Source organism: Culex quinquefasciatus, chromosome 2 (assembly GCF_015732765.1).
Source record: "Culex quinquefasciatus strain JHB chromosome 2, VPISU_Cqui_1.0_pri_paternal, whole genome shotgun sequence".
Taxonomy (NCBI): Eukaryota; Metazoa; Arthropoda; class Insecta; order Diptera; family Culicidae; genus Culex; species Culex quinquefasciatus.
Window position 1 is genome coordinate 38,534,982 of NC_051862.1, and position 12,568 is coordinate 38,547,549.

A 12,568-nucleotide genomic window follows, 5' to 3' on the forward strand; every position below is an offset into this window, starting at 1 on the left:
GGGCATGCTCGGAGTGCTTACGTCAGAAGACGTATATTAATTGGCTGACGGTATCTGCTTTTTCCGTATGCGAAAAAAATAAGAATTTGAAACGCGACCGGCTCGTATCTGGCTGGATAACCTCACGTGCTTCTTTCATTTGGTATGCGAACAATTTGTAAATATTACGTTTTGTTTCAACAGATTATCCTTGTTTAGTTCTCGTTAAGAAAAGCTTCTTAGAATATGTTTGTTTATGTTCCAATGCTATCGTAATGGCAGAAAGTACAAATGTTGCATCTTGAAATTTACTGTTTATATTTGCGACCACTTTCGCAACTCTTTATTCCGTAGTGCGTGACATGAGTAATGTTATACGAACAATTAAATAAAGTAGAGTTCTTACTTAACCTAGCGTTGGACTCACTAGTAGTTTTGATATCTAATGAAGGGAACACTCCTTATCTGGAATGGGAATTCTACGTACTACTGACAACTGCTTCAATTTTATTGTATATTTTATGTTTCTTTTTGTATAATTTATTTCAATTATAGAAACCTAAATCAACTGTCGGTCGAATAATTCAAGTTCAAGTTGCATTATAAAAATTGAAGTTTTATTTCAGAATCTACAGAAAGTTATTTTGTTTTGTTCAAGATGCATATTAGCTATTTATTTACAAACATGTCCTAAGTTGCCTTTTTTATTTGTTATCATTATTATCTCATTTCAATCATGTTTCCCTCGAAATGTAACTCCAACTTTTTTATGTTTTTATTTTGTTGGTGATAAAGTCAAATTACAGAATTAAATTATAACATTTTTTTTATTGTTTCTACCGTTAGAGGATTTTCTGAAAATTTGATAAAATAATCTCTGATTTTGTAAGAACAGAATTGGTTAAAAAGAACTTTGTAAATACATTTTCTTTAAGTTTGTTCAAGTCTTCTTACCTGTACAATTGTTTCCTAACCTATTTTTAAACTTCACAATCATTACAAAATCATCACTTAAACCATTGCCTTCGCTACACCCTTGCATCATCCTGCGTCCTGCGAAAATAAACTCGTCCATCCACTTCTCGCGATTTTTTTTTGTCGAAATTTTCCCCCAAAGAGACCTACCGTGCGATCGTTTTTCTTTGGACCATAACACCATCCACTTTGAAAATAAAAGCCGCAAAACAAAACAATAATGTAAACTTACTTCAAAACTATATTTTTTCACCCACGTGCTTTTGTGTACCCCCCACTACCACCCGCGTGTCCGTTCCGAAACGATTTTTTGTGTGCGACCTTCGAAAACCGCAAACCGCAGATTCCGGAACAAACGAGCACGGAATCGCCCACCGGCGTGGCTTCGCGAACCAGCCGGCCGTCGTGGCCATTCCCGAGCTGCGCAGCGGACTCGATTCTCCACCGGGCAGCGCCTGCAGTGGTGCCAGCAGCGGTGGCGGCAGCAGTGGCCCTCACTCCAGCCGCCCACCTTTCCAAGGTGCCTAACACACACAGACAGACAGAGGGACAGATTTTAGAGTGCTAAAAACATGACTTTGTTTTTGTTGCCTTTTGTTTTGATAGATTTAGTTCATTCGAACGTTTTTTTTTGTGTTTTGCTCGTTGATTTATTCATTTTTTCAGTTTTTATGTTCTGTATTATTATGTCTTTTCTTTGTTTTATTCTGGTTTTTGCTTTGTGTGGTTTTGTTTTTTGTTTGTCTCTTTTGCTAAAATAAAACATACGACTTTTCATTACAATTGCTAAAACAACAAACTTTCGCGATCGCTGTTTAGTGTGTAGTGGAATGAAACTGCTTCGAAAATTGTATTTTTGTGTGTCATTTACCTTTTTTTTTTTTTTTTGTTTTCCACCTACCTTCTTCACGTCTCATTTGGTCATACTCCTGAGAGTTTGCCTCGTTTTTGGTTCCACTTCTTTTTTTCTTTGCAACTTTATTTTGCAATTTCTCCCATTCCAATGGGCCGCAACATTTCTTCTCTCTTTCACCTTTTCCTTCGTACAAATCTTCAAATTAAAAATTAAGTTGATCTTTTCGGTATTGGGTGCAATTTAGCAGTAGTTTTGTCGTGGCATTCGAAGATGCTATCAGTGCAATAATTTGGCACGTTTTTCCCTAGTAACATTTTTAAACTTACAGGTTTTATCAGGGTTCTGGAAACCCTCATACTGCCTAAATAGGCTTTTATGACCTACTTAAAACCTAAAATGTTACTAGGGTTGTACCTGTTTGTTTGGGCTTTTTCGATTGTTCCAATATGTTCGGTATGGCAGTTTGAAAACAAGTTTGGAATTGCACCGTAGAAATTCGACTGTGACGTCATTTTGCATGTTTCTTTTTTTGTGCTTGAGCTTTCGCTTTCTTCATTTAAGAAAAATGCTTTACAAATAGTTTCTTTTGCATAAATATGCACCTGTGGGGACATTTGAGTTAACAAATCAAAGGGTTGAGTTTTGTTCCCCAATTCGTTTTCGTGTAGTGCAATTTAACAGGAGTACCCATAAATCGTACATGAATACTTGTCTATCGTAGCGATAAATTTCCCAAACGACATGTTCGCAACTGCTACAAATGTATCCCGCACTATCTTTCCAAACTATTCATAAATTCCTGCTTAGCATCGCTCCCGGCGAACAACCCTTAAATCTTGCCGAGATAACCGACTTGAGGTGCAGCCAGGTGCCTCGCACATGCTCAGGTGTTCCATAACCCCGGGAGGCGATGATTGCAGAGTTGCCTTTTTCAATGTTTGTTTTGGAGCCGCCTTCCGCGTTCCACCGCCAGCCGACAGCCGGTTCAACAAACCTCGACCGCGGTGGACCGGTTCAGTGGCCAAAACAAGATCGCCCGGGCGCGTGAGCGAATGCAAATTGTCTGGCCGTCCTGGCATTCAACTCGACGACGATCGACAAGTGAAACACATGCTCTTGAGGTGGGTTAATCGTGTCTTGCCCCAAGCCACTCACAGCTTCCAAATTGGTTCCACACTCGGGGGCATCAAACGGTGCAGTTGCATTTTCTCTGCAATCATTTATGCGATAATGTTGGGGATGGAGAGATACAAATTGATAAACAAAAATGCCTAAATTGCTGTTATAATAACACAAAATAATAACCGAGATTTGTTCGAGAAATAACACATTCTGTTATCACAAATTATTACAAGAAAATACGATAACAGAGAAAAAATGTTCCCTATAAGTCAATAGGTTCCTAAAACCCTATGTCAATTTTAATGTACATCGGTAAAAACCATTTCTGACTACTTTTTTTCATTTTAATGCAAAAAAATAAAAAAATAAATTGACAAGACAACATTTTAAGATGGATCAACTATGGTCTCCTTAGAACTGCGATTTTTATTTTAAAAAAATAATTAAAAATCCGTTTTTAATCCTTTGCGGTTGTACAAAGGGTCATTATACTCAGCAAAATAGCCTTTATCGTTGTGTACAATAATATCTAGATTACTTTTCTCCTAGTCCTATGTACATAAAACCTTTTGAAAAAGTAAACGAGATATCAGCAATTTAAGCTTAATTATAGGACCCAATCGGTATTGGTGTAATATGCTTTGTACAATAATAAATAACTGATTTTGATATTGTTATCTTATTTTTAGCTTATTATATATTTTTATATTATTGCTTGGTTCCAATTAAATATAACATATTCTTAAATTCTGATTAAAATCAGTAAACTTTTTCTGACGGCTTAAAATGTTTGAAAACTCTAAAAAATAATCAAATATTTCATTTTGCACAACATTTTTGATCAAACTATTGATAACCTTATGGGGATTATCAATAATTAAACAAATCAACTTTAAAATTTTTCACCTTTCACCAAAAAGACCACATTTTTTCATGGACAAAATAATATTTTTGACAAAACTGGTCAAAATGTTCATAGTTCTGGCAATATAAAAAATAATAACACATGGGTAATTCTCTACCAACTCACACGAAATCGGGAAAAGTTGCCCCGACCCCTCTTCGATTTGCGTGAAACTTTGTCCTAAGGGGTAACTTTCGTCCCAGATCACGAATCCGAGGTCCATTTTTGATATCTCATGACGGAGGGGCGGTACGACCCCTTCCATTTTTGAACATGCGAAAAAAGAGGTGTTTTTCAATAATTTGCAGCCTGAAACGGTGATGAGATAGAAATTTGGTGTCAAAGGGACTTTTATGTAAAATTAGACGCCCGATTTGATGGCGTACTCAGAATTCCGAAAAAACGTATTTTTCATCAAGAAAAACACTAAAAAAGTTTTAAAAATTCTCCCATTTTCCGTTACTCGACTGTAACAATTTTTGGAACATGTCATTTTATGGGAAATTTAATTTACTTTTCGAATCTACATTGACCCAGAAGGGTCATTTATTCATTTTAAAATTTCGTGTTTTTTCTAACTTTGCAGGGTTATTTTTTAGAGTGTAACAATGTTCTGCAAAGTTGTAGAGCAGACAATTACAAAAATTTCGATATATAGACATAAGGGATTTGCTTATAAACATCACGAGTTATTGCGATTTTACGAAAAAAAAGTTTTGAAAAAGTTACTTTTTGCGTTTCTCTTTGTTTCGTCGCCCGTGTCTGTCGCGGGTGACCATGAACGGCCATGATCGATGACGACCAGCTTTTTCAAAACTTTTTTTCGTAAAATCGCGATAAGGGGACAAAAGTTACCCCTTAGGACGAAGTTTCACGCAAATCGAAGAGGGGTCGGGGCAACTGCTGTGTGAGTTGGTGGAGAATTACCCACATATATTTAGTTAAGCAAAATAAAAAATAATAACACATTGGGTTATGGACACTTAGAAAATTTTTGAGCAAATTGTTGATGTCCTTGAGAGGGTATATCAATAACTAAATAAATCAACACTTACAAAAATTACGGTCAAAATAATGTCCTTGATAAAATTATGAAATTTTAAATTAACAAGAAAAATAATAACAAATTAAGATATAACTGATTATTGTTTTTTTAAGCTGGAAAAACGCAATCAATATTGAATGAATTGAATGGTTCCATACCTTGATTTGTTATTGTCTTACTCTCTCAAAAGATCTATTCAATCATATTTTTTGAAATTACCATTTCGCAACTTGTTGTATATACTAGGCATATACTACCATATTATAAGATGTTGTCCCGCCAAGCAGGTATTAGATTATGGCAAATAAACAAAAAAAAAACTCATATGTTTTCGTGTTTGACAATGTGCCAACCCGCAAACAACTTAAAATTTATGCAGGCTGACGTTTATGTAAACAAAAGCACGTAAACAAACTAAAATTTCGAGTTTGTTTGTTTGTTTGTCAGAGTCTAATACCTGCTTCACGTTGCATTTTTCTTCATGGGAAACAAAGGTAGATTATTTTTCATGTAACATGTTGTTTTCATGCAGGAAAATCAATATATTTTTCTATAAAGTAAATAAATGTAAGGGTTACAAAAGTGAAATGATTGAATAGTCAATTTGCTAAAAATTAGAGAGTTATCGGATAATGCAGTCTGGGCTGTAAGTGAAATCTTTACCTATATACAAATACCCATCAATAAATTTAAGTTTAAAAGGATAAGGGAAATACAAGATTCTGTGGCACAAAACAAGCAGTCCAACTGACCATTAAAACTGTGTACTACAAACCGAGTATCTTCGTGGAGTGACCCAAACGACTGTTGGCCTCGTTACAAACTCTTCCATTACCCAGAAATGCGCACTCTTCGTCGTCGTCGTCCCAAAGTACACACCATTCAGTGTAACACTCCAAATCTTTAGTGCTTCCCCTCGACAGCACACTCTCCAAGAGTATAGCGGCCCCATCGAACTTGATTTCAGCACTTGCGTGGCTAGCTAATCTCTGCGTTTAATGCTGCTGCTTCTGCGCCGGAAAATATGATGTCAAGTGGGTGTCGAAAATGGGTGCTGTCTGGTGCTGGTGGCGTCTGGCAAGCGTGATGAACTCCCGTCATCGCGCCATGAGAAAACCCGTTGAGAGCGTTTTTTTTTTGTCTAGCCGGGAAATTCCACCAGCCAAAACTTGCGCGTGTCGTAATTAATGGGACCTGCCCTCACCGAGATTAGGTGCAAACAATTAACGCGCGATTTTCGGCGCTGAAGCGAAATCGTATTGTTTGCCTCTGGAACAGCATATTGAATTCCTAATTTGCTCAAATCCCGCGAAATTGTTATGTACAGCTGACGGTTCAAATGCACGCCGCCAACTTTCAACAGTTTTACACCTACTGTCGGAGTGGTTGCAATTGCGCGAGCATGTACTGTTTAATTCATTTTCCAGCGACGCATTTCACCGCGAAATTTTGTTCGCGACTCAGTCGAAAACGCCAAATTAAAGCGGGCGCCTCAAAGATCTGCTGCGTCGAAAAGACACGAAACGGCGTCAAATTTCAATTTCCCGACTGCTGGACCATTGCGCAAGTTGTGCCTGCATTGTGTTGTGTCGATGGTGTTGACCAGCGCGGGTGCGATACTGCCGCCGCCCCTAATTGGGACCAGTGTTCATCAGTTTTCATTAAAAGTACCTATTTTGGAACGATTCAATGATAATGCAGTTAAGAGGCGCCGTCGTCAAGTTGATGGAAGTAGTGCTCATCGTCTCATTAAGGCGGACAGAGCGAGAGTGTTATCATATTTTGTTTTGCAGTTGCATTTTTCTCACAAACGTAAACTTTGTTGTCAACATTGTTTAATATTAATTGCTTGCGGATTTAAAATCAGGTAACGATTAAGTATGCCGAGATAGACTTGATTTAGTTTTAAACCTTGCGAAATTAATGTTAGGAGACTCGTGAAACGCAAATCTAGAAAAGATCTTTGTTATGTTTCTGGATACGATAAGTGTGGGAATATGAGATTTTTCCAATCGAATAATGATTTGTTACATTTTTGTTCTCTTAAAAAAAATAAAAATATATGCATTAGGGTGGTCCAAATCCGGACTTTTTTGGGGCTACCCCCTGAAATCAAAGATTGTCCCATCACTAGGCTAAATTCCAAATTTGAGCTCATTCTGACCACGGGAACCCCTCCCTCCAATCGCTTAAAGTTTGTATGGAAAAAATCGTCAAAATGTATGGAGAAAAGCAACTGTTTTACTTTTTTACCTGTGGAAGGCGCCATAATTATCCGATTCTTACCATTTCTCAAATGTAGAACCTTCATTAAATTTAGAACAACTTTCCCGAAGACACCATATTTTTAGGATTTTTCCCGCGAAGTTATTAGCGCCCAAAACTGACCCTTTTTGCGCGGCCAGCTGTAAGGGGCTACCTAACAACGATGTTTATTTCCAATTCGTACACGCACGTGCTCTCTCTCAGGTTCAAACTCTCTCACGAGTTTGCTTGCCTGCCTGCCTGCCTGCCCGCCCTACCAACAAGCGCGCGCTGTTTCTCTGCTTGGACTTTTGTCGTCGTCGTCGTTTTCGTTTGCTATCCGCTGTGCTGCGTTCTTGACATGTTCATTATAATGTTGAACTAAAATACCAGGTTTGTTTTGATATATAAAATTTAATGTAATATGTGATCAACAAAATATATCATATTATAAGAGCGTGTGAGAGAGAATACAAATTTGATGAATTAGTTCATCCATGAATCGTCATCTGTTCTGATCCAAACCTAAAATAACAAATTAAGATATAACTGATTATTGTTTTTTTAAGCTGGAAAAACGCAATCAATATTGAATGAATTGAATGGTTCCATACCTTGATTTGTTATTGTCTTACTCTCTCAAAAGATCTATTCAATCATATTTTTTGAAATTACCATTTCGCAACTTGTTGTATATACTAGGCATATACTACCATATTATAAGATGTTGTCCCGCCAAGCAGGTATTAGATTATGGCAAATAAACAAAAAAAAAACTCATATGTTTTCGTGTTTGACAATGTGCCAACCCGCAAACAACTTAAAATTTATGCAGGCTGACGTTTATGTAAACAAAAGCACGTAAACAAACTAAAATTTCGAGTTTGTTTGTTTGTTTGTCAGAGTCTAATACCTGCTTCACGTTGCATTTTTCTTCATGGGAAACAAAGGTAGATTATTTTTCATGTAACATGTTGTTTTCATGCAGGAAAATCAATATATTTTTCTATAAAGTAAATAAATGTAAGGGTTACAAAAGTGAAATGATTGAATAGTCAATTTGCTAAAAATTAGAGAGTTATCGGATAATGCAGTCTGGGCTGTAAGTGAAATCTTTACCTATATACAAATACCCATCAATAAATTTAAGTTTAAAAGGATAAGGGAAATACAAGATTCTGTGGCACAAAACAAGCAGTCCAACTGACCATTAAAACTGTGTACTACAAACCGAGTATCTTCGTGGAGTGACCCAAACGACTGTTGGCCTCGTTACAAACTCTTCCATTACCCAGAAATGCGCACTCTTCGTCGTCGTCGTCCCAAAGTACACACCATTCAGTGTAACACTCCAAATCTTTAGTGCTTCCCCCCTCGACAGCACACTCTCCAAGAGTATAGCGGCCCCATCGAACTTGATTTCAGCACTTGCGTGGCTAGCTAATCTCTGCGTTTAATGCTGCTGCTTCTGCGCCGGAAAATATGATGTCAAGTGGGTGTCGAAAATGGGTGCTGTCTGGTGCTGGTGGCGTCTGGCAAGCGTGATGAACTCCCGTCATCGCGCCATGAGAAACCCGTTGAGAGCGTTTTTTTGTCTAGCCGGGAAATTCCACCAGCCAAAACTTGCGCGTGTCGTAATTAATGGGACCTGCCCTCACCGAGATTAGGTGCAAACAATTAACGCGCGATTTTCGGCGCTGAAGCGAAATCGTATTGTTTGCCTCTGGAACAGCATATTGAATTCCTAATTTGCTCAAATCCCGCGAAATTGTTATGTACAGCTGACGGTTCAAATGCACGCCGCCAACTTTCAACAGTTTTACACCTACTGTCGGAGTGGTTGCAATTGCGCGAGCATGTACTGTTTAATTCATTTTCCAGCGACGCATTTCACCGCGAAATTTTGTTCGCGACTCAGTCGAAAACGCCAAATTAAAGCGGGCGCCTCAAAGATCTGCTGCGTCGAAAAGACACGAAACGGCGTCAAATTTCAATTTCCCGACTGCTGGACCATTGCGCAAGTTGTGCCTGCATTGTGTTGTGTCGATGGTGTTGACCAGCGCGGGTGCGATACTGCCGCCGCCCCTAATTGGGACCAGTGTTCATCAGTTTTCATTAAAAGTACCTATTTTGGAACGATTCAATGATAATGCAGTTAAGAGGCGCCGTCGTCAAGTTGATGGAAGTAGTGCTCATCGTCTCATTAAGGCGGACAGAGCGAGAGTGTTATCATATTTTGTTTTGCAGTTGCATTTTTCTCACAAACGTAAACTTTGTTGTCAACATTGTTTAATATTAATTGCTTGCGGATTTAAAATCAGGTAACGATTAAGTATGCCGAGATAGACTTGATTTAGTTTTAAACCTTGCGAAATTAATGTTAGGAGACTCGTGAAACGCAAATCTAGAAAAGATCTTTGTTATGTTTCTGGATACGATAAGTGTGGGAATATGAGATTTTTCCAATCGAATAATGATTTGTTACATTTTTGTTCTCTTAAAAAAAATAAAAATATATGCATTAGGGTGGTCCAAATCCGGACTTTTTTGGGGCTACCCCTGAAATCAAAGATTGTCCCATCACTAGGCTAAATTCCAAATTTGAGCTCATTCTGACCACGGGAACCCCTCCCTCCAATCGCTTAAAGTTTGTATGGAAAAAATCGTCAAAATGTATGGAGAAAAGCAACTGTTTTACTTTTTTACCTGTGGAAGGCGCCATAATTATCCGATTCTTACCATTTCTCAAATGTAGAACCTTCATTAAATTTAGAACAACTTTCCCGAAGACACCATATTTTTAGGATTTTTTCCCGCGAAGTTATTAGCGCCCAAAACTGACCCTTTTTGCGCGGCCAGCTGTAAGGGGCTACCTAACAACGATGTTTATTTCCAATTCGTACACGCACGTGCTCTCTCTCAGGTTCAAACTCTCTCACGAGTTTGCTTGCCTGCCTGCCTGCTTACCAACAAGCGCGCGCTGTTTCTCTGCTTGGACTTTTCTCGTCGTCGTTTTCGTTTGCTATCCGCTGCGCTGCGTTTCTGGCATGTTTATTATAATTTTCAACTAAAATAGCAGGATTGTTTTGAGATATATTTAGCATATAAATTCTTAAATTATGACAAAATTTAAAAAAACTGCACTGAAAAAATAGTTTAAAGAAAAGACAGCTTAGGCTCGATTAAAAAATTACAGCAAATGGCATGAGAACAGGGTTTGTTTGTTTTTCCAAGCATTACACGCAGTTTTTCATATATGCTAAAGAAACATGATAATGATTCAATTATTTAAAAAAAATCTTCAGGTAATATAAATGTTGTTCCTTTAGGTAGTTTGCTTTAACAAAAATATACTTAGTACAAATCAAGGCAATTTTACAATTATTGCTGCAAATTTTCATTCATACTCTCTAAAATTATTTTTTTATTCTTTCTGGAAATTTCTTTCTGTGTTCCTAGACCACCTGCAACAAATATTGCAACTGTTTATCATTTTTTTGTCAGTTTACCTGTAAATTTTTCGATTCAGGAAACAACTCTTTCTGCACAATCGTTAACTACCTTCAGATCTTGCAGTTGTGGCCTTCCTTTAAGATACTCATTTGGATTCAGTTTAAAAAAAATCTAAAGAAAATTCCTTCCTTTTTTATCTAAAAAAACTGCATGGTATTTCTTGTAACAAAAGCAGATAAATTAAAATCCAAAACGTTTGCAATTAGGTTTGGATCAGAACAGATGACGATTCATGGATGAACTAATTCATCAAATTTGTATTCTCTCTCACACGCTCTTATAATATGATATATTTTGTTGATCACATATTACATTAAATTTTATATATCAAAACAAACCTGGTATTTTAGTTCAACATTATAATGAACATGTCAAGAACGCAGCACAGCGGATAGCAAACGAAAACGACGACGACGACAAAAGTCCAAGCAGAGAAACAGCGCGCGCTTGTTGGTAGGGCGGGCAGGCAGGCAGGCAGGCGAGCAAACTCGTGAGAGAGTTTGAACCTGAGAGAGAGCACGTGCGTGTACGAATTGGAAATAAACATCGTTGTTAGGTAGCCCCTTACAGCTGGCCGCGCAAAAATGGCCAGTTTTGGGCGCTAATAACTTCGCGGGAAAAAATCCTAAAAATATGGTGTCTTCGGGAAAGTTGTTCTAAATTTAATGAAGGTTCTACATTTGAGAAATGGTAAGAATCGGATAACTATGGCGCCTTCCACAGGTAAAAAAGTAAAACAGTTGCTTTTCTCCATACATTTTGACGATTTTTCCCATACAAACTTTAAGCGATTGAGGAGGGGTTCCCGTGGTCAGAATGAGCTCAAATTTGGAATTTAGCCTAGTGATGGGTCAATCTTTGATTTCAGGGGGTAGCCCCAAAAAAGTCCGGATTTGGACCACCCTAATATGCATGAATGCTTGTGCTTCATCTGATTCAGCTTTGATTTATCATTTCATTACGTAGTGCTTGCCAAAACTTTTTATTTACCATTTATAGTCAAGTATTGAATTTCAGTGTTTCTTATGTTTACCATTTAATTTCAAAAATAGGTTTGAAATACATCTCAATGTGCTTTAGGTGCCTTGCTTGAGTCGTCTTCTGTCTTGCGAATCGTGATAGTTTTCCTTATTTTTATTATTTGATCGACCCCATATCACTCTAAGTAGATCCGTACTGCAGCATAGCATATAGCTCAGCCCCCTCAGAGCACACAAAATCATCCTGTGCGCCATTATTTTTTATCACCTAGTACCGCAAAGGAAACCCCACTAATCTGTTATCGATTTGTGTTTTGTTATCCTTCGAACCTACGCAGTGACACGCTCTCCATCTGCCAACACCCTCCGGAAACACCACTCCACCCGGGACATGCATGACCAGCAGCAACAACAGATGCAGCCACAACAGCCCTACCATCAGCAGCCACAGTATTCACAACATCAGCCACAGGATCAGTACCAGGATTCAAATGAAGGTAACTCAACCAAGCATATGTTAATTGTAACGATTGCTACTAAAACCCAAACTTTTAACCTTATTTTAGGATTCGTGGTGCATCGAAGTAAAGGAGTGCCAACGTTGTCTTCAATGCATGAACCGCTTGTGCCGGCCCGAATACGGCAAGCCAAGGAGAAAACCAACAACGATTCCAAGGCGGAGGAACGCGGTAAGTGTTCAAGGTCACACCAAGACTGTGAATTTGGTTTTTCTTTTCCTTCCTTCTAACTTCTTCCGTTGTTGTATCTTTATTACACTCTGTGCATTCCTTTATTATTTCCCGTTTCTGATCTTGGCGGTAGACTGATTTGCTTGCTCTTGTTTAGCGTATAGTGGGACACCGTTTGGAAAGTTTTATTTATTTATTTTTCTGCACACGATATTGAAATCAATTTCAAGCCGTCCAAGGCATCAAGATGTCCTCGGAGAA

The 12,568-nt window shown here is 38.0% G+C and overlaps 1 protein-coding gene across 1 annotated transcript in view; it reads left to right on the top strand.

Moving 5' to 3' along the window:
- The window catches only part of LOC6037820 (patronin), a 93,798-nt gene that overhangs the window by 44,029 nt on the left and 37,201 nt on the right, over nt 1-12,568 (top strand). The window contains 3 exon segments of the mRNA XM_038254921.1: nt 1,298-1,474; nt 11,957-12,115; nt 12,185-12,307. Coding sequence (XP_038110849.1) covers nt 1,298-1,474; nt 11,957-12,115; nt 12,185-12,307 — 459 coding nt within the window.